Below are 23,338 nucleotides of genomic sequence, written 5' to 3'. Positions count from 1 at the left end.
TGATTTTTTAATCAGCCTTATTACTTACTATCAACTATTGTTAGTTGATAAAAGTTAAATTTCTATATCTTATGACTTAATTAATAAAACAGAGAATGATACAGAAATTCCATTGAAAAATTTAACAGTTTTCCAATGAATTAGGTTTTAAAATACAAAATTTCAGTATTTATTAACAACAATCAATCAATAGTTGACAATCGCAGAACGGGTGAATATTTTTATCAGGAGTGTAAAAGTGGAATTAGCTGTTTTTCACTCCAAGCCGACTATATGGCAAAATTTCTATGGTTTAGGTGGCGATAATTGTTTTCCTTGATTATTTTTTTCTACTGTCTTTGGTTTCTTAATCTAACTTAACAGAAGTACAGAAGCTATCTGCCACCTTAATCAAGTCAAAGCTTGTTTCTTGCTGTAGCGAAGAGCTTAGGGTTCTTGGTGTCAAAGTTAAGGTTTTTGAAAGAGAAAGAGATATAAAGAAACATTATTTTACCAATAATATAATAAAATGATTTTATTTTAATTTAATATAATATAATATACGAATATACATTCAACTGCTTTTTTTCCATTTTTATGTAGTGAATGAATTCTGCTTTTTCTTTTTTTGTTTTCTGTTTAATATAAATAATAGTAAGTATATTAGCTAATTTTATTTTTTTTTTTTTTATCCATTAGCGACCATCATCAAACGGTGCGCTCCGTATATAATAGACTTAACATTTAAATTTTAATACATTTTCTTTTTGATATTTCAATGAAATTTACATTGGATATTTCTTTTTGGCTGTTTATATTTTTTTTTTTTTTTGTATTTTTTTTTAGTTGATTTTCTTTTTTGTTTTTCCTTTAGTATGTGTTTCATTTTCCCTATTGTGTTTTTTTTTTATTCATTTGTTTTTCGTAAATAAAATAATAAAAAATTCCGTATAAAAAGCTTAAATTAAATTTGTCACATATGATATTTATGTATATAAAAAAAAACTATTCTGAAAACGAGACATGCACATTTATGTTTGTATTTTAATATAAAATCTATTATGTATTAAGTTGTATTTTTTTTTTGTTTTCCTTTTTTTTTGTAATGCAGTATTTTTTACACCGCATTGGGATGATATTAGAGCAAGCCAACTTTTTTTTTTCTTTGTTAGTACAAATGCAATATGAATTGTATTAATATAAAAAATATGAATCTATTTATTAAGTTTTTTTTTCTTTTTGTTTCTTCTTTTTGATCAAAAGTCGCCTATGGCACTTTAATTAAAATTACTATATTCTTTTAAGTTTAAAAAAAAAAATGATAATAAATTTATTAATATTATTATTTTATATTCTTTGACGCTAAAAAAAGTATTCTTTTGATAAGAATATAAGAGTAACCACCAACCTCCGTTTTAAAGTGTATTATATAAACAACGTAAAATAAAAACAAAATAAAATATTTTGTATTTGCACATTCCCCGCTGTACCTTGGATAGAATATTATGTTTGAAAGAAAATTACATATATTTAAAAAAAAATGTATATGTATCTATTGAGAGCTTCAGATAGAGCGTGAGTAATCGATTAAATTATTTGTATTTATTGATTGTAATAGGAAAGATCGAGTAGAGCTGCTCCAGTTTGTTCGTTCTTGTATCTTGTCTTTGTCGCGGGGGTAATAGTTCAATAATTGTTTGTCGCAAATTTTATTTGTGCGCTCCACAGAGTTGTTGTTTTGTTCATATTTGATATATAAAAAAGAAAACCGTAGTGGTGCCCCCCCATCTTTTATATTCGATGAGTCAAATGAGTTGATTCACTACGTTTTGGCGGGGGCGGAGGGGGTCGTTTCTTGATGGGAGTGAGTATGGATGGGGAAGATATGGGGAACTGTTCGGGTATATTGTGACTATCGTTATTGACATTCTCATAGAGCGCATAGTCAGCTCCTGAACCGTAGTGTTCCTGTACCCAGTTGCTTACATTTGCAGTTTCACGATAGTAATGCGAGTTGCCACCACCAAATTCTTCGGGGAAATCTCGAAAACCAAGGACCTCGTGAGGCGTGGTCGAAGGTTCGAGTTTGCATTTTTGAGCAACTTGCCATTTCTTACGCATGACGCGTTGCAAATCTTTTAAGAAGTCCCTAGGTGGGTTTGCAGTTGAATCAACCAGACGCTTGGGAGATGACACTGCCGCATTCATCGAAAGTCGTGTAGCTTCAGCTCTAGGTGGAGGCAATGGCACTCCCACTTCACGTGGAACTAGGCTAGGCCGTACTGGTGGAAATTGCACAACTTGTGGCGGTTCTACGAAACAAACCTTTCGCCTTAGCAAAACAGGAGAATCAGCAAATGACACTGTTTTCGGCATTGTGTTAGTATTTTGCTTAGTTGTTGGAGGTTGACCTCCAGTATAAGCTGGCGGCGCTTTATAAGGAGGCGCTTTAATAGCCGCCTTTACCGATTTCACACACGATCCGGTGCCTACAGAAACTGGCGATTGGTACATGTTGTTAATATCGTTACCTTTCAAAATTGAATATGTATTTTCTGCCTGGAGTTGTTGTTGTTTATTTTTGTTTGACATATAATCGGGCTTGAGTTCCTGTGGTGGAGGTGGTGGTGGTAAGTTGACCAAAGATACCTGCGAGCCATAGAAATCAGTCATAAGTTCGTTTGGAGGAGGTGGTGGTGGCAGTGAGTCGAGTGACAACGTTGAAGATGTCATTCGAGCGTCTACAGCATCCAGTGGTGGTGGTGGAGGCAGTGTTAATGTGGAGTCTGGAATTTTATCTGACATCTGATCAGTTGTATTCATATTAGGAACAAAGTTCATATCGTTCACCGATATTGGAGTACTGGGAACGCTAGGTGTAGGCGTCGGAGTGGAATTATTCGAAGAGTTCATGCTCTCCATCGAGCAACGTTTCGAATTGTGTTGTCTTCTTTTGAGAGTACCACTGCCACTGCTTTCCTCACTGCGTCGTCGTACATGATGACGCGTTAGAGTTCCACTATTTTCTGGTGATGTGGAGCAAATCGATTCGCAAATAGTTATCTCACCAACTTCCTTCAGTTGACGAGTCATAGTAGTTAGGGGGAGATTTGGCTTCATCGAAGGCTTTCGCTTGATGGTGCCCGTTGTGAATTCGGAATCAAAACCATTATTATCGTCTGATAGACATCCACTGGAACTGGAGCTTGAAGCTCTTGATAGTCGTCCACTAGAGATTGAAGAAGGAACACTGATATTGCTACCCGACTGCGAAGGAACTGTCGATGCTATACTTATTATGGAATCGCTTCTATTGCTTGATGAGAAATTATTCAAGTCAGTTCTATTAATTTCGTCTAGAAGTGTTTTATGATTCTCCCATAGTTGTTTGCCATATTTGGCAATTCGAATGGCAGTTACCCATTTTTCCATTGTTTCCGAATCTTCGGCGCATAACATTTTCAATGATCTACATGTCTTACCGGGTGATGAGTCAATTGAGGATTTCAGACCAAATGCATATTCTGTAGGTGATTTGAATTTCTTTTTCCAACCGAGACCTCGATAAACATTGTAGCCCGTTAGGAGTGTAAGACACATCAAATCGCGTGGTGATTTAGTTTTCTCTTTGGGAAAGTAATAAATTCCCGATGTGCGTAGCACAAAGTGATAACGTTTCCATCCTTTTTTGGAATCATTTTTCATGTATAATAAACCATCCAGTTGGATGTGCTGGCCACTTGATTCGAAAAATTCTTCTAAAAGCATAGTTCGTGTTTGTTCGTCGTGTTCGCTGCCTGGAGCCATCTGAGTTCCAGGTAAAAACTTCTCTGGCATATTGAATAGGGCAATTTTGTCAGGTCTTTGAAGGAACATTACTTTGTTCTTTGAATCTGAATTCCAAGTCATTAAGTTGTCAACTAATAGTTCGTGGTCTTCGAATAGACGCTCTAAAAATAAAGAAAAAAAAATATTAGTTTGTACAAAACTTTTAAGCTAAAGGAAAAATGTGTATTTAAAGAGAAAAAAATTTAGAGAGTAATCTTGCAGCAAGAGGTGATGAAAGTTTCCAGCAGTTACAGATTAGTAGGTTCTCACTGTCGCACAAACTTGATTGTAGATTATGTTGAATCTATTGGAATTGAAATAAATACAAATTAAAGGTATTTACAAAGATATTTAACGGTGCCTTTGATGATAAAACGTGTAACCAAATTGCCCATATTGTAATAGACGGAAGGCACTCTCCTGGCATACTGAAGATACTAGCTGGCCTAAGCTTCATACGCATACGTTCATATATTCACTACGAGAACCCAGGAGAAAAACATTAAAATTAAAAAGTTGCAATCTGACGTGACCGCCAGTCTACGCGGATAAACTATTTTTAGAACTTTCTAAAAATCATACAACCGATGAAACTGACGTCGAGTTCTATAAAGGGTTTCGCGGAACCATCACTGAGAAAAGGTTCTTTTTTTTATTGAACCCCATAGATTTTGTCTCCAAAAGAAGACGAGGTCATCGCGACAGTTGTGAAAAGTGACAGACTGAAGGGCTTAAAATTGCAGAGCTCGTATGGGTCAAAATCATGGAGGTGGAAAAATTGATGCTCAGGCATTTTTTTAATCAAAATAACATTTATTTAAAGCGTTTTTCTCATAAAAATAAGTTAAGGTCAAAACGTCATTTCCGGAAACGTCATTTCCGAGAACGCTCTTAGAATCTGAATAAATAATGTAGTCTATCACTCATAATTTTGCATTTTTTGGGTATTTTTACTCAGTATCCTATCTAAGTATGGCTGTAATATACAATTTTATCAAAAAAGTTACAAAAAAACAATAGAAAAAATTACTTATGGCCTAAGTGTTTTGGACGTGCATAAAAGCATTTTTTTTGTAGAAATCGGTCTCTGCCCCAAGAAATAAAGTTATATTTGATTTATTTTAGACCTACTATCTTAATATAATAATATATCATTCACATTGATACTATTTCTAGACCCCTAAAGTCGTTTTGAAGAGATTACCACCATTTCGAGGAACGTTTTTCTAGTACCTACTAATTTTTGGGGTTTTGCGTGCCTTTGTTGCATATTGGCTCTAATATGTACCAATTCGATAAAGAATATTTCTGCATGGTGTTCCATATTTGATCCATTCAGTTTGAAAAAAAAATAACTAAAAAGTAATAATGGCTAAGATCAATATTTGTAAAACTGCCATAGTAAAGTCATTTTCGATTTGTATTCAAATTTTTAAGAAAAAATTTGTTTTCATCGAAGCTAATACAATCAATATGCGGCCAAACACTCATGCGTTTTTTAATTTGCCGAACTAGCAGGAAATTGCCATTTCTTGTTGTAATCTTTTACGGTACAGAAAAAAAAAAAGAAAGTGGAGTGTACAACGAACCACCAGGGTTATGTATTTTGATGAGCTGATTCCGAATTCGGGGTTCATTTGGCTTCATCAGGTCCTGGTTATGATTAAAATAGAAATTACCAATAGTTTGGTAATTTGTAACACAAATTTATTTGTGTTTTTCACTTCACTCTAAACATATTAAATGTCAAACGGATTCAGGATACAGCGCATGGAAATTCGAAATACATAATCCAGGTTTTTCTGACATCAAAAAAATAATTTGTTTGTAGTATTTTACAATTAACTCAAAACGGACGTGGGATTTAACGAAATACATAATCCTAGATGAGTCTAGTTGGTTGTACAATTGAATCGTTTATTTTGAAAATGAAGTAAGTCCACTTTATAAAACACTTTTCAGGAGAAACAAAAATTGGATGTTATGATTTGTAAAGTTTTTGTTTTTCTTATTGAAAGTGACCTATGAGCTATAAGACATAAAGTATGTATGTATTGTATTGTATATATCCAAACTTCAGCCAAATTTTTAATAGTTACATAGAAAATGAGTTATTCAATGGAAATACAAACAAAGCATTTATGTTCCCAAAATAATTCACTTCAACTGTTGTCTATTCTAAACTATATGAGTAGTATATACATACCTGTTGTAAATTTAGTTTATTTCGAAAAGAGTATATTTCCAGGAGTATGTCTTTACAGTTACAATTTATATATATTTTATATGGAAAAATTGAAAATTAATTCGGCACATAATGATAAAGATTTAAAACTTTGGAAATAGTTTAGATAAGTTCGTGAAAACTGTCAGAAACAACAGAAAAGTTCAGATATTATTTTACAATATTGACAACTGTCTATATCTATATCAATTGGGAAATTAAAAAATTATTGTTGAAATGATTTTTCATAGTAAATTAAATAACAGTACACTTCAACTTAAGTGCGCTGGATAGTCACAAACACAAAATAACAGATTGTAAACCAATTTGAGGCGAGATTTTTGTTCATGAAACAGATACACATAAATGAAAGGAATTCAACAGAAATTCTAAATGTCCTCGAGTTCATAAAAGCAAATATACTGCAGCGGTTAAAAACACAACTTTGGGCATATTTGACATTCGTCAAAACAAATCCCAATTCTGAGATAAATTTTCTTGTGGAAAGCATTTGCCAGAAAAAATGGAAGGTAAACCTTCAGATCTTTTAAATTTATTTACCTAGGGCTGTAAAGTGTCATTCATATGGAGATGCGACCTGCTTCCGTGAATTGGTAATGGTCGCTGAATTTGACATTTCATTCATATGATTGGTCGCAGAGAGCTGCGAAGTCGAAAGCAAGCAAAGACCAAACAAAAAAAAAGTTCTCCGTGTTCTGTCAAATAAATGAAACATGCATAGCACAATTTTTAAAATCTCTGTTTAAATGATTTATGTTAAGAAAATGACTTGAAAAAGGTCAAATTCAATTATTGTTGTTATCAATAAAGAAATAAAACTTAAAAGCGAACTCCATATTTACGTTGAATGAATAGCGACCGATTTCCTTAAAATAAACTCTGCTCAAGTTTAGGCGAATCTTTTCTTTAAGACATTTCTTCGATTGATTAGTTTATTGTGGTGTTGCTCTACAGAGGACTATTAAAAATATAGTATTGTTTAGTATCTCGATCACCATGCAGTGTGTCGTAATGAGCGAATTTAAACGATTCGCTAATTCTTGTTGATAATATTTACATAGTTAAAGTAGATGAAAATTCAACTGTTTATTAGAAACATAGCATGTTTTATAAACAAAAAATGAAGTCTGTATAAGTATATGTCAATAAAAAATTCTCAACAAAAAAAAAAGTTTATGAGCGATGATATAACAAAAACTAAATTACGAAACATTGCAATATTTTAACATTACATATTTTATTCCCCACCTCTCTACCTTTGCTTTATATTCCAAAAGAAAGATTATTTTCTACTTGATTAATTCTAATTGGAACATTTTCAATTATGATTCGTGCAGCACCATAAATCATATTTCACACGAGTGTGGACATTATGCAATATTGTGAGGTGTAGTAGACGACAGACGAGAGGGATTGAGTTACGTAGAGCAAATGAATGACGATCACATTAACAATAACAGTTTTTTGATGATCATTTTTTAAATTTCGAAATAGTTACGGAAACCTAAGGCGCGGTATTGAAAGAATAGTACAACTCGCTACAATACGGGCAGCTATTGAAAGGTTAATTTGAGAAGAGCATCATCTCGTGTTTGATATCAAGCCGCTAGCGCTGTTTTATATTGGCTACGCTAGTAATGGATTAAAATCTTAGAAGAGCTCAAAACGTATGTTAGTGGATTTAGTGCAGGCAAATTGAAAAAATGATAATATTTGCATGAAATTATCTCTACACAATGATAGTAAATTAACCAAAATGGACACGCAAAATACTGTTCAATCATTTAATTGGTTTTAATGAGTTTTATTTTAAAAACAAAACGATCGGGAACACTACTTTATGCTTTATTGTCATGGTTTAATTCTTTCTGCAGAGAATTAAACCATGACAACAAAAATAATTAACACCCGTATTGTAAAACCAAATGTTAATTTTTAATTGATACGATGTTAACCCACAAGTTTAATCGCAACCCCGAACATGAAATGTCGCGGGAAGGATAATTCTGACAATATTATGGGGTATTTATTCAATGCAATTAACTAAAAATAAAATGCTATCATTAATTTTGTAAGTAATGATGTAGCACCACAGATCGTTAAATTAAACTTTTAAAGACTTTCATAAAGAAAATTTACATTTAAAGACTTTAATGTTTAATCCAATCTTTTACAAATTTAAACAACATACGCGCAGTTATCGAGTACACGAAATTTGTTCCAAAAGTTTTCAAATAATGTTTTATCGCTCCACACTTACAAGGTAGAGGCTTATATGGACAAATTTTAACTGGACTTACGTTTGCCCTACACAATTTGTGTCGATAAACTTAGAGACTCTACTACAACTGTTAATAGCGCTGGTTAACTTTTACACCTCTTGCATACTGAATCATAGACATTATCTACAAATAAAATAAAGAAACCGTTAATAGAGTTTTTATTTCAATATTACTTACCCATTTGAAGATCACTTAAATTCTCAACCAAAGCCCAATGTGTTTGCATTTTTACATGATTCTTATCTGCTAATAGACGAGTAACATGACCACATGTCATACGTTCATCCACCAACAACGATTTGGATGCCCCATCTGCTGTGAAGGCTTTCACAAACAACCGTCTTATTGATGCGTGTTCTAGTTTATGAAGCGCCAGTTGAATTTTGGCCGCTTTACTCTTATCACGCAACTGAACCTCTTGATCATTTTCAGCCAAAAGAATTTGCTTGTGATGATTGAGTGCCGAGCTAATATTGCTCGATGCCGAAGATTCACTCGACAACAACGAAACCGTATCACTGAATGCCGAATCATTGTCTGGACTTTCGGTGCGAGTTTCTCGACCACTCATCCCATCCGAGCTGGTGTTGCTCTCTGACGAATATGAGATCGATGAATTTGTTGCACCTGAAATTGTCGAATTTGATCGACTATGGGTGCGCCCAAGTCGACTATCATTGCTGCCACAAATACTTCCAGCTTGTTCCAAGAGACTCAATTCTCCCAAGATGGCATCCAATTCCGATTCGTGTGATTCCTCAAGATTAGCCATTGAAAATCTATAAGCACTGCTGCGATCAACAATTTTATCCCCTTTTCGTCTTAGTTTAACAACCCCAGCTGGTGATGTTGTTGCTGCTGTTGATGTTGTTGTGGATGTTGTTAAGTTTGTTTCACCCTCTTTGTTCTTAAGCGAAGATAATACAGATAACGGTTCGGGTAGGTCTAGAACCTGCAAGAAAAAACAACACCAAGTATCAAATCAGTTATTATTCAAATAGTCTTATCAATCAAAATGTTATATATGTATATGAACGTAAATAGCATTAAATGTGTTTAAGCACTTCTACTTCCTATGGAGCTATAAAAATCGTTTTACGCTGCCAACTACGTTCCTCATGAGGTCTTTGTACGATAAACTGTTTGTGACGATGATAATGTGTGCAAGCCAATTTATCAAACACCCATTTGCCTACCTCATATAATATAATGAGATTGGAAGTGTGCGTAGGTAATTTAACAGGAGAATGAAAAAAAAAAAAAATGAAAATGACATAAAAATGATTGCAAATAAACAATATAAATTGTTGGTGATTAGAATGAGCACATGTGTGTCACAAGCAATTCAATGTAGTCACATTTTTATTGAATGAGTAGAGGAATGCGATTCATTAGAGGCCGATGAAAATGATAGAAACAATTAAATTAACACTTACGCTACACGGACAACAAAGAACAGTACCCAAGTTTTGTGAATTGACTTGATTCTGTTCAGCGATTGGATGTAGTATGTTCGTACACCACGTTCAATACAAGACTGCATTAATGTATTTGTTGGTTGTTCTTGTTGTTCGATTAATGTGTGTTGTAGATTGATTCTGTGGTTTTGTATTCTGTTAAATGTCTTTCGGTCAAATGTCACTCTCTTGCAAGATTTGTATAAAATTTCCTCCAACGGTTTTGCTAGATAATAAATTGATAGAATTTAATTTAATTTTGTTATTTATTACGTTTCGTTTGATGCTTTTTTATTGAATATCTTGAAGTTTTCACTTTTATAAACTGCAAGATAATTGAATGCCTCCTACGGAGACAAATATGAGTGATTTGGAATAAGAATTGTTCAAGCGGGTTGGAAATGTTTGTGCGTTTAAAAATTGAGAATTTGAAATGGTCCCAGTTATAATAAAACAATTTTGTTGGAATTTGTTCACCATGGCGTATACGTGATTTTTTATATTTTAAATTTATAATCATTTTATTTATTTAATTTATTTTTAATATTTGTATCAATAGTAGTGCTTCAATATACCATGTTCTATATATTTTGACATTTGATTAATTTTTTCACAAAACAAGAATCGAATTTAAACAATTAATATTATAATTTGCATTATCTCCCACCATGCGGGGGCAATTTACCATCGCCAACTTTTTTTTTTTTTCATAATATAAAAACAATGTTATAATTTGGCCATTTTCAAATAAGTAGTACTAATGAATACTATCGATTTTGAAATTGAAGGCACATAGAACGATTTCCATGCAAAACCTTAGTTTGTATAATCATTATCTTCACGTTAGTCCTTTACCACCTTCAAAGGAAATCGGCTATTGATGATCAAAGACAAAGCGCTTAACTTGCATTTGATGTCAAATTTTAGGCTTGACGGACTGAAAACAAGATATCTACAAGATGAAAGACGTTCTGAATTGCAGTTACAGAGGTTTAAATCTTTTTGGTTGATGGCCGAGAATTTGTTTCCTTTATCAAATAAGAATCCCGCTGCTTCGTTAAAGTCGATTAGAACTTCGCCAAAGTTATTAATGTCGAGACAATGCGACAAAGCGATGATCTGTCATGCAACCTTTTTAATTTCATTTGACTCGGACATACCCAACACAGAGGGGCAAAAGCAGACCTCATCTTAAGTGGAGTGCACCAATAGTGAAAAACCTCCACCAACTTTATGTTCCCAACTGGTGATAGGTTGTTAGAGATTTTCGGTCGTTAGCGTTATCTTACTAATAACTAGGTAATTTGACATGAATTTAGTATTTGTTCTAAATATCACACGAAGGTAAATATAAGACCTTTTCCTCACTCGCACAAATAAGTTCATGAAAAATCGAGGGCTAGCTGCATTCAACTCTCAACCATTCCTGGTTATAACTAGTTTGCAAGAATGTAGAGGGTCTACAAACCCTGAACCCAGAACCTCTAAAGTGAAAATCTGTTGTGGTTGAATAACTCGTAAACCCTACTTTTACCGAAAATGGCATTTGAATGTAATTTTATAGAAAAATTCTCAGCGCAGTGTTTTTATCTTTTTTTATTGTTATAAAAGTAAACTGATAGAAAGTTTACTTCTATAGCGTCTCTCATCCAATAATGATAACAAGTTATGATAACGTGGCCTATATTTTACGTTGTCGTGTATAATCATTATTTATAATGAAATCAGTTTGAAGTCATTTTAGAATTAAACTTCATTAAAAGGATTGTCAGAGGACGGGGTGTATTAAAGCAAAGGTTAAAAAGGCCCTAGTTCGTCCCATGAACACATAGGGGCCAAAATAAATTGGAAAAAGAACAATAAAGCAAAATATGTATATATAATAGGGTGGGTCAAAAACATCGAAAATTTTTTTTTTGATTTGGTACTCCGAAAAATCGATTGCTAGACCCCTCTAGAATATACACACCAAATATGAGCTCTTTATATTAATGGGAAGGTCCTCCGCTTTGCAATTTTCCATTTTTACATCAAGCTTCTGCTAAAAAAAAATAATTTTTTTATTAATTGACTTTTTAGCAAATTTCTTTTCATATTCTTGTAGGAAATTGAACGCTCTACAAAAAAGGCCTTATAAACTTTTTTCGTTTATCTATCCGTTGAATAGATATTTGAGGCCCAAAAATCGAGAAAATCTTTAAAAATTCGTTTTTTGTTCTTAATTTTGTAACAAATTGAAAAATTATAATGATCAAACGCGCAAGACATATTCTTGTTGGAAATTGATTGCTCCACAAAAAAGGTCTTATTAACTTTTTTCATTAATCTAACCATTCTAAAGATATTCGAGGTCAAATTTAAAAAAAAATATAAAAACATTTTATATTTTTAAAAAATTTCTAATTCACTGAAACTTCATTATTTTCAAATTAGCAAGATATATTCTTGTAGGGGTTTAAACGTTCTACAAAAAATTCCTTGGAATGAAATTGATTGCTTTAACCGTTTAGAAGATATTCGTATCCAAATCGCAATGCATACGGGTCATAAGAAAACTATTGAAATCAGTGAGCATTGGTTTGGATACGAATATCTTCTAAACGGTAAAAGCAATCAATTTCATTCCAAGGGATTTTTTGTAGAACGTTTAAGCCCCTACAAGAATATATCTTGCTAATTTGAAAATAATGAAGTTTCAGTGAATTAGAAATTTTTTAAAAATATAAAATGTTTTTATATTTTTTTTTAACTTTGACCTCGAATATCCTTAGAATGGTTAGATTAATGAAAAAAGTTATTAAGACCTTTTTTGTGGAGCAATCAATTTCCAATAAGAATATGTCTTGCGCGTTTGATCATTATAATTTTTCAATTTGTTACAAAATTAAGAACAAAAAACGATTTTTTAAAGATTTTCTCGATTTTTGGACCTCAAATATCTATTCAACGGTTAGATAAACGAAAAAAGTGTATAAGGCCTTTTTTGTAGAGCGTTCAATTTCCTACAAGAATATGAAAAGAAATTTGCTAAAAAGTCAATTAATAAAAAAATTATTTTTTTTTAGTAGAAGCTTGATGTAAAAATGGAAAATTGCAAAGCGGAGGACCTTCCCATTAATATAAAGAGCTCATATTTGGTGTGTATATTCTAGAGGGGTCTAGCAATCGATTTTTCGGAGTACCAAATCAAAAAAAAAATTTTCGATGTTTTTGACCCACCCTAATATATAAAAATATTATATTTTCCAAAAAGAATGTCCAAAATAGGCCTTTGACTTGATCAAATAAGAACACTTCGAAAGTAGAATTTCTTTTCTATTATCTATCTGTTATGGATACCTACATATTTGAATATTCATTGCTTTTTAATAAAAATGACTTCTCATTTTCCCTTTGCCAACGACACAGTCTACTAGTATGGCCCATATTTCCTAAAGACGACGTTTTTATAAAGATAAAAGAACTAAGAAATCCGTCTTATCTAAATCTGTAACTGATGTCTTCACATTTCAAACGCACTGATACTATAACCAAATAAAAAACCTATGATAATTAAATGTTACCATTTGATAAGATAGATTAAGAAATAATGTAAGTATGATTTTATTCATTGAACAAATGAACATGGAGTGTATAATTTGATGTATGATCAAAAAATACTCATAAATAATAATAATTAATCAATCATGAATATTTTTTTGGAAGAAAATTAATTTCATCGTAGAAGGTTAGTCAATTTTCTCTTTCTATAATTCTAATTGGTTGACGCTATGTTTTCTTTTGGAAATAACCTTGGATTTAACGATTTCTAAAAAAGGACATAGAAGAAGACATTTTTGAATGCCAAAATCGTGTTGGACACACGTATGGCGCATGCATGAATAATAACAAAACAACAAAAGGTAAGAATCTTAAAATTGATAAGCAACGAGGGTGGGACTAGTTATCTTCTTGTCGTGTTTTTTTTTTCGCTTCTTATTAATTAGTCATTTTATCTTACACGCACAAAAAACACCAATCAAACCACCAGTAGCTGTTAGGTAGGTTAATTTATTTTAGTAATAAATATAGTTTTAACTCAAACCAACCTTATATCAACTAAATTGGTTCGTTTGATGCCATAAGCATGACTAATTCGAATGTTCGTGTTGCGAAAAAAGAAAAAAACTAAAAAAAATGTGCAGTTTGATGAAAGTTGCACAAAACAAAAACAAAATAGACGAGAAACGTAGATTCGATTTGGAACAATTTACCATGCTGTTCATGCAATTCAATTTTTGTGCAAAATGAATCACCGGAATAGGGCACAACTGGTAAAAATTTTGTCTTTTTTCTTCATGCAGTTATCTTCAGATTAACATAAATGAGGCTATGAGAACAATAGTGGCGTAAGCCACAAAAAGGAAGTTTTGAGCTACGAGTGATTTAAGATACAGGGTTTTTCAAAACAACACTTTTTTGAGTGCCATCTTGTTCTGAGTGTATCAAGTTGCATAAATCTATTTTTGTAATAAAGTAGATATATTAAGAGACCAAGTTTTTATGAAAAACTCATTTTTGAAAAAAAAACCGGTTACGCCACTATTGCTCTCATAGCCTCAAATATAAAAAATGACTTAGATTTCGAAAAATGGTATTCGGTTATTTAAGACTCAAAAAATCTTATTAATGGACCTCATTTCACTTTATCCTAGTAGCTGAACAAAAAAAATCCATGCGATCTTCTTCAATAAAACTGATTTAAATCAGGAAATATTCTAATAACAAAAAAATGAGAATGCAACTGAAAAGTTTGAAATCTTTCTTTAAATTCTTTCATTTTTTTCTGTTTTGCCGAAGGCCAATTGGCCGCCTAAATCGTTCATATTTACATCTTTAGAGATTTTTTGAATTCACTCAACAGTATTTGTACTTGACAGTACACACTGGAGCCCAAAAAACTTAGCTTTTAACAGTTTTACCGAATTTTTAAGGAAAATACTTCAAAACTATCTTTCCTTTACTATTTTTGAACTACTATTACTATTTTTGAACTTTTGCGTATTGAATTTAAAAGGTGTCGAAAATCTTGGATATTCTAACATTCACTTTTAACAATCACTATTCCATAAAAGGCGTTTTAGAGCTATAGGGTATTCCAATAAGAGTCTGATTTCCATCGGTTTTTTTTTGGCAGAAAAATTATACCCTATTATAACTGGCAAAATGGGAATATTTAATTTAAATCTTTCAAATGTTTATTAAAATGTTGTTTAATAGTTTTGGATTAAAATAATAGCAGTCACCTCTTAACGTACGTTTAGTTTTTATGGTTCGAAATCTTTCAAATGTTTATTAAAATGTTGTTTAATACTTTGTGATAAAATTTAAAATAATAACAGTCACCTCTTAACGTACGTTTAGTTTTCATGGTTGGAATATGTATGTAGTGAAAATAGAAGCATGAAGTATCAAATTTCAAAGAAGCTTTGTTTATGATTTTAAAAGAAGTTATCATATTTATCACAAAAACCACTGGTATTTTAAAGAGAGTAACTTCAAACGATAAGTATAAAGACATGGATTTAATGTTTAGGATCAGTTTGTTACATAGAGTAAGTCGCCATTATCAGTCACTTAAGTGCCACTTTCCATATGCTTCATTTCTCCAAGTATACACTTCAGTTTTGGAGTGAATTCCAATTGATTCAGAAATTCAGAATGGTGGTAAGTTAATAATGCCTTATCCACTCTATTGTATGCATAGTATTATTATGAGTGTAAGCCATCAATTTCATTTCAGAACGTAATGCACCAATATACAAGTTGGCCTAAAGACTTCAATTTTAACAATTTGTCTATGAACTATAACACCATACCTAATTTCACTCCGATCACTTAAGAAGTCCTTCTGCTTAACGATAGCTGATATTCCCTCAACCGGTATTGTGTTTAAGTAAGAAAATCGAATTTAAAACCGTATACGAAATGAGCATTAGATGGCAGGAGCTCGTGATGATGACTGAACTGGATATCCAAGAAATTTTGATGCAGATGTGTGGCGTATCAATGAAAAGAATAAAAAAAAGCATATCCACGAACAACAACGATTGATGGACAAGAGCAAATGAGCACATGCTATCACAAAACATGTGTCTGTCTCCTAGAACAAAACGTCACTGTTGATAGAATTATTTATAGCGTCAATTTTCAGGTATTCAAGGACTTTACTTTTCTAAAAGTTATGTTTAGAAAACAAAACTCCACGAAAAATACCTGAGTGAAGATCTCGAAAAGAAAGCAATTAGGAACAGCTGCTAGTTCAATTGGCAAAACAAATATGTTTGAACCTACATATATCTCTACTCGGTCTTTTGTGAATCCCTTAATATTTCAAAATTAGTTTGATTTCTCAATTTTACAAGCAGAACTAATAGGAATTAGAGAAACGTGCAAAATACTTTAAAACAGTGCACATCTTCCAAATCTTTTTTTATTTTTTTTTTAAAAGGTGTTGTGAGTGGTGATGTGAAATAATGCCAAATGAAATAACACCAACTTTCAAATTTGGCAATATTTCGTGAGTATTTAATGAAAAAAGTGAAGTGTTTGCTTTACAAAATACTTATCTTTCAACTCTATTTTACGGCGAGAGTATTTGCCAAAAAGCAAAGAAGGTAAGTTAATAAAATTTTCTCAAAAGAAACATTCTTCTTCAACTCGAACAAGGATTTTATGTGGCCTAATATGGCCAGACAAGCGCAGAGGTCCAATTCGAAGCAGGAATAAAGAAAGAAATTCAGGTACAAAAATCAAGCCATCTATTGGCTGTTCTGGTTAACTGGAGGCTACATGCTAGAGATGCCAAAGATGGAAAGGCACTGCGACTCAGGAAGGCACCCCTCATGGGTCAGTACCTCAATAAGTAAGTAAAGTTCTCCAGAATAAAGGCCCTATTATTTTCCAAACCGTTCGACTTGAGCCGAACTTTCGGCTTGCGAGTCATAATAGGGCCCTAAGTATGACAATAAAAGATGCAACTTCCTCAGATCCAGATTCAAGCTTCCTCATTGTTTTATCCACATTAAAGACTGATGATAAACTACCTATTCTGATATTATAAATTGATATCACGGTTTTAGGGCGAGATGGGTCTAAATAATTCCAAAATATTTATCAAATCAGTTTTGCATGAAAAATAGCAAACATTAGTACAAAAAAAAATGTTACGTGATAGTAAACAACAAAAAAAGCAAACGCAACTCTAAAATATAAACAAAAACATTTTCTTATCAAATTATTTGTTCTATCAAGAGTGACGACCACAAAATTGCTACTTTTGTTTTGTGGTATTCTTTGTCTCCAATAAACACACTCATTAATACATAATTATAATTTCAATTCAAATTAAATGTTTAATAAGCTACTTCAGGGTTATAATTTATCTTATTTACAGCTTCTGGCAACCCTGACACAGTAGTTTGTTTCCAAAATGTGAATACAAAATTTTTCAAAACGAAATACACTTCCGGTATTGTAGTCGTAGTTGTTGTTGTTTTTTCGTTTATCCGCAACAAGCTAAAAAAGAAAAAAACTATACGTGCTCCCAAGAATATTAACGACACGATACTTCTTCATTCAGATTTTCTTATTATGAACTGCCGTGTCTTTTTCTTTTATTTTTTTTTTTTACGTGTGTTTTTGATGATCTACGAGCTACAAACGACAACAACGACAGTATTTCCGGAGAGATGCATGCTGGAAAAGTAGGTATTTTTATTTTCAGTGTAAAATAATGAAACAAAATTTTTGCACATTTTAATCCTACACACAATATGCATAATAATATAATGTAGGGGTATACCTACTTTCATCTGCCCTGGTAAACCAATAAGAGAAATATTAACAAAAAAAAAACCTCAAAGAAAGAAAATAAAAACCCAATTGTGGTCCACCAACTGTGAGGAGTCCCGTCCCAAATGGCGAGCAAAAAGCGAGTATTACATTACACCATTTTAGCCTACGTACAAGAAAGATAGGCAAAGAGGTATAGAGTATAAGTTAAAAAGCAAGTATACAACACTGCTAAGTGTTGTTGTTAAACATCGACACCCGAATCCAAATGCATTTCCTGACTGCATGCACACTTTCTAGAAAATATCAACTTCAACTTTGTATAATCCTATTAATAGCGCTTTGGATGGAAGAAAAAAAAAAGACATAAAAATCGGAAAGAAAATATATAAAAATTTACAAAAAAAAAAAAAACATGATCATAAGAAAATGTATGGAATGCAGGGTTCGGACTTTACTTCGATCGAAGTAGATTTAATTCGGTTTTGGTAAAAAAATAACATCTACTTTCCTACTTTTTTTTTTTTAATTGTAAAAATATTTTTAAAACAATAACTTTAGGCCCAATTTATGGACTCTCCATTAAACTTAAAAAAGGGAAAGGAAATTAAAAACAAAATTCATTTAATTCAGTCTCTTTTAAGGATTTTTTTTTTAAGTTTGACATCATTAACTAATTCAGCATTAAATTTAAAAGTGCTTTTAAATAAAACGCCGAATTCTAACTTTTAAAAGGGATTTTTAGAGCAAATGGAGGTTTTAAAGAGGATTTCCATTTATTCACTCTCCGTTAGCGTCAAATGTCATTTCAGTTATTAGGTCTGTTTGATGAATCTGATCCGCTCAGAAATGAACAGAAAAGATCCGAAAAGTACAGGTTTGTGTGTTTCATGAAAGAAAACCTTGCCCTAAACTGTTCTACAAACTGTATTTTACGTTTCATGAAGTTGTACAGCACAGTTTAGTTCAAGTTCATGAGGAAAAATTCAAAATGAGAACAAATATTCTAATTAATTATAATTTATTTGAAATTTGAATCAAAAGTCGTAACAAATTAATTAATTTGTTGTTTAGTATCAAAACTGATAGGCAACAGTCAACCCTATAAAAACTGAAGTTGTACTTTTGTGATCTTTTTTGTTCTGACAGTTTTCAAGAATTTGTGCAGTTCTTATCTGTTCTGTGCAAGTTTTTCTTCGTTACACAGACCTATTATTTTATTATTATGTTATTTGAAAAAAATTTGTTCGTGAAATAAGCTAAGGAATCATTAAAACAAAAATAAAATTATGTATGTGTGTATCCCTATATGTATAATAGTGCAGAACAGAATATTTCTATACATATGTATGGAGGGCTAAGAGCTGAAGTGAACCAAGTCACAAAAACTGAATTCGGAGATATAACGAGTTATCTTATGGGGAAATTTTTTCTGGAACTAATGAAAACTTGAAACGAAACACTTTTTGACCAAAGTAATGATAGATCTTAAAGGAGTTAAACATTGCGCAAGTTTTGGTACTAGATTTGAATTTTTTTTATTGGTCCGTTACAGCTGTGAGACTTCCAAATATTGCAATTGTAACAGTCTTTGGTTATCACTGATGGTATATCGCTACTCGCGTCTGTGGATTTTCGCATGGCGTTTAACGGCTGCAAATTCTTACGGGCCATAGTTTTTATGTTTTTTATATTATTTATCTTTCAAATTCAAATCTATTAGTTTGACAAAATCGTAGCTTTTGACAGATTTATTTTTCAAAAAAAATTATAAATCCCTAGGGTATTTTTAACAGAGTTTTAAATTTAAAGTTTCCATTAACAGTAAGAACTTTTAACTTAATAAGGTCCAATTTATTCACACTCCATTAAATTTAAAGTCGCCATTAAAAAAGGGAAATTTTAAAATTTGTATGCGATTTGACAGTTTTATAATTTTTAATGGAGCCTTTAAAAATAATGGAGAGTGAATAAATTGGGCCTAAGTGTGAATTAAAATGAATTTTAAATTATGTGTACTTAAAGGCGTCAATAGTTTAACAACGCTTTTAACCCTTTAGGACCCAGCGTTACTCTCATGTAACTTTTTTTTTAAATTCGTAAAAAATTTTAAATTAAACAATTTTTTAGGTTACGATGGCTTAATTGAAAGATAATAATGCCTAGTTACTGGATTATTACAAAAAGTTAGTCAAATATCATACTTTTAATTTTTTTTACTGAGAAAGGGACTGAAATTAACATTTTTTTTTTTTGCAAAAAAATTTTATTTTATATATGGTCATAATTTTGAAAAAAGATATAAAAAATGTTAATGCAGAAAGCGTTTTGTTTTTTTGCTTAGAAGAAGTAGCATACATTATAGTTTCATAAAAAGTTATTTTCTCAGTTCTCCGACTTTTTTTGGTGGTCATAGGCAGTGCATTTTACTTACATGTAACATGAGAAAAACACATTAGTTTTGCTATTTATTATTTTGGAAAATAACTTTTTGCTGTTCATAATTCTTAGTTGTGATGTATTTGACCCGATAATACCGAAAAAACATTTTTTAATATTGATTTTTATAGCTTGGGTTCGAAAGGGTTAAGTAAAACGATAAAATTTCAAAATTGAATGGAAGCTCAATAAATTGGCCCTTAAGAAAAGAGAATTAGAGAAGGGTATTTAGATTTGATTTTGAATCTGGTCGAGGCATTGAGAAATAAAGCTGCATCTCAAAAGATGAATGGAGGTCATTATTATTCGAATTCCAGATACCTATAATTAAAATGTATCAAAGTGATTGATTTTGAAAAATTCCTGATCAAAAATTTGTTAGATTATGCTGAACTAACCGTTTTACCCCACAGCAGCATTGTAACCCCTAGATGAGAGTGTTTTTTTGGAAATGAAGATAATAAAAAAAGTTAAGATAAATAATTTTGTTTTTTTAGAATAAATTTTTGTAAATAAATTAGTGATGGACTATCGAATGATTTGAACTATCGATAGTTGATAACTGAATTATTTGAACTATGGAATAATTCATTCATTCATTAATTTATTCATTCGAAAAAAAAACTATCGAATAAACTATCGGATAAAAACTATCGAATAAACTATCGGATAAAAACTATTGAATAAACTCTTGAACAAACTATCGAATAAACTATCGGATAAAAACTATCGAATAAACTATCGAACAAACTATCGGATAAAAACTATCGAATCAAAAAAAAACATTCGAATGAAAAAACTATCGAATAAAAAAAAACTATTTGAATGAAAAAACTATCGTGTAAGAAAACTATTCGAGTGAAAAAACTATCGAATAAAAATAGTAACTAAATGAATGAATGAATCGATAGTTGGATAGTTTTTATTCGATAGTTCCCATCACTAAAATAAATGTTCTGAAAGTTTTATTTTGAAATTTACTTCTGTAATTGAACCATTTATTTGCAAAACATGATAAGTCCACTTTTTTTTCAAAATTCGTTTTTTTGACTTAATTTGTACTCCAGGGATAACCACGTCTGTCTTTAAAATATGAAGTATCTACTCCATCTATATCCGATTTTACAGCTACACGCAATATATTTTTTTAGTATCAAAAATAGAATAAGTCCCGGACTTATCATCTTTTGAAAATAAACAACAGCTTCTTTTTGTGTAAATGGTATATTAGATTAATGGCTGAAAATCTTAAGTTTACAGCTACTTTAAAGTAAAATAAATTAGTCCGGACATTGTATTTTATTCTCAAATACAATTGTTTGATATACTGGGGCTAAAAGCGAAATTGCATATCCATTTAAAAACTAATTTCACATCCGTTTATTTTCAAAGTATGATAAGTCCAAAAGCGTTTTTATTTTGTATCTTTTGAGCTATCGCTCCAAAAATTAAAAACGAAACGGTATTTTGTAGCTAGGCAAGAGTTCTACAGAATATATTTTTTATAAATTTTTCTACGCATATCAAAAGAAAATAGAACGTTTTTTTCTCCTCCTGAAAAATTTAAAATCATGGACTTATCATGTTTTGCAAATAAATGATTCAATTTTAGATCTACTTTTTTTTTGCTTCGAAATTTTGAAACTGAAATCCGAACCCTGATGGAAACAACACAACACACTCTAAAATACAGCGACCAGCAGGCAGAAGCAGCAGCACGGACGAGCACGAACCGAAGCAAAAGAGGACGCAAAAACATCTGCTGAAACATTTCTATGGAACATTTGTCTGTCGTCGAAAAGGTATTCATTTTCGTTGCCTGGCGCTGGTATTTTGTTAATATGTTTTTTTTTTTATTAAGATTTCTTCTCTATTTAACAAAACCAACAAGAAACAAAAAATATATACGCCTTTGTGGTAAATTGTATAGATACTTACGGATTCGTTGAGGTAATTAGCAATCGAATCATAGTCCGTAAAGCTGCAATCCATAGTAGGTGCTCCTCTAGTCGACAAAAGAAATGCGAATGCGTTTTCTTTTCACAGTGATTCTTCTTTATAGGTTTTGGGGCTGCACCAAAAAAAAAACTTATTCTTCTTTCAAGATGAAGAAAATCAAGGAATCATCCAAAAAAAAAAGCTACATAAATGAATTTCAGAGCTCACTTTACAAAACATAAACAAAATAGTTTTTCTTTTTCTTTTATTTTCTCAAGTCTTTTCTTTTGTTAAAAAAAATTCATACAAAATATTATTTTACAAATACAAAATTTATTTTTTTCGTATTTTCAACTATTTAATTATTGTCGAAGTGCACATTTTGGGTTGCAGACACTCAGCCATTTTAAGTGCACGCACATCTACACAAGGGTCTCATCAAAAAAAAAAAAAATACAAAAACGGGGACGAAAAACGAATGAACGACGACAGGCACAGAAATCGAAGAACAATGACGATGGAGCACAGCAGAGAGAAGTCGTCGTCTATCTTTTCTTTGCTTCTTTTTTCTTTTTTCTTTTACATGATCTACTTTGCTTTTTTATATGTGGGTGGATAGTTTTTAATTAAAGTTTTTTTTTAATCTCAAGATTGTTGTTTATTAAGTTAAATTGTTGAAAAGTTTATATTTATTTGCACAATTTAACAAAGAAATTTTTGGGATTTATCAAACAAATTTTGTTGTAAACGAAAATGGAAAAAATTCTAGCAAAGGTGTTTCGACACTGCAATTACCGCCACCGCCCCCAATGGAAATACTACAAGTATAGAAAGAAAATTGTTCAAGTTGTGCAACAGAGCGAGATGGAATGATTGGTACACAGGAAGAAATTTAGTGGTGCCAAGTTTAAGTATTTGATGACGGATATGAATGGATGTGTTCAGTGGTAAATTGTGTTACGTTACGTGTGGGAGAAGGAAAAATTTACATAATCCAGGGATCACATGTGCATGGAAGTGGAAGCAAGTTGCAATGCAGCGAATTATTGATACAAAACAAATCTTTTTTTATTAATAATGAGTTTTGTATTTAATTGTTTGGTCAAAATTTTAATGAAACGTCAAGTCGTGACAAATAACAAGTATTTCTTATCTCTTCAATAAAAAAAATGGATTTCGTTCCAATTCACAGCCCTCCATATAAACGTAGGCCACCTGAACTTAAGTTCTGAATTTTTACAGGCTCTGATTGGTCAGAATCAAATGTCACCTAAATTTCATCTAACTTTTTATGACATTTTTGACCAATCACAGCTCTAAAAAAAATAGAACTTATG

At 31.6% G+C, this 23,338-nt stretch overlaps 1 protein-coding gene and 1 long non-coding RNA gene across 3 annotated transcripts; one reads left to right on the top strand and one right to left on the bottom strand.

Annotated features, from left to right (window-relative positions):
- Positions 1 to 829: 829 nt before the first annotated feature.
- LOC129908746 (abnormal cell migration protein 10) lies at positions 830 to 22,837 on the bottom strand. 2 transcript variants are annotated; one of them, XM_055985478.1, is made up of 4 exons: positions 22,002 to 22,837; positions 9,771 to 10,017; positions 8,512 to 9,286; positions 830 to 3,929 (listed from the first exon to the last, which is right to left on the bottom strand). In XM_055985478.1, exons 3-4 carry the CDS (start codon positions 9,104 to 9,106, stop codon positions 1,771 to 1,773), a joined length of 2,754 nt encoding a protein of 917 aa, XP_055841453.1. In that variant the 5' UTR covers positions 9,107 to 9,286; positions 9,771 to 10,017; positions 22,002 to 22,837; the 3' UTR covers positions 830 to 1,770. The 2 variants fall into 2 exon arrangements, with proteins under 2 accessions (XP_055841453.1, XP_055841452.1); XM_055985477.1 differs by lacking the exon at positions 9,771 to 10,017.
- Positions 21,674 to 22,463, top strand: LOC129908747 (uncharacterized). The gene is made up of 2 exons (XR_008771324.1): positions 21,674 to 21,865; positions 21,925 to 22,463. It is a non-coding gene; the product is annotated as an uncharacterized LOC129908747 (long non-coding RNA).
- Positions 22,838 to 23,338: the final 501 nt, after the last annotated feature.

This window comes from Episyrphus balteatus, chromosome 2 (genome assembly GCF_945859705.1).
Source record: "Episyrphus balteatus chromosome 2, idEpiBalt1.1, whole genome shotgun sequence".
NCBI classification, from domain to species: domain Eukaryota; kingdom Metazoa; phylum Arthropoda; class Insecta; order Diptera; family Syrphidae; genus Episyrphus; species Episyrphus balteatus.
Note: the sequence above shows the minus strand (reverse complement) of the source record. Positions and strands in the feature narration are given on the sequence as shown.

Bases quoted from the DNA above. Each gene is read 5' to 3' on its own strand.
- LOC129908746 (XM_055985477.1), bottom strand. From the start codon at position 22,055: ATGGATTGCAGCTTTACGGACTATGATTCGATTGCTAATTACCTCAAC. The intron at 9,287-22,001 runs GTAAGTATCTAT...TTTTTCTTGCAG, and splicing joins CTAATTACCTCAACGAATCC to GTTCTAGACCTACCCGAACC. The intron at 3,930-8,511 runs GTAAGTAATATT...CTTTATTTTTAG, and splicing joins TTTAAGTGATCTTCAAATGG to AGCGTCTATTCGAAGACCAC.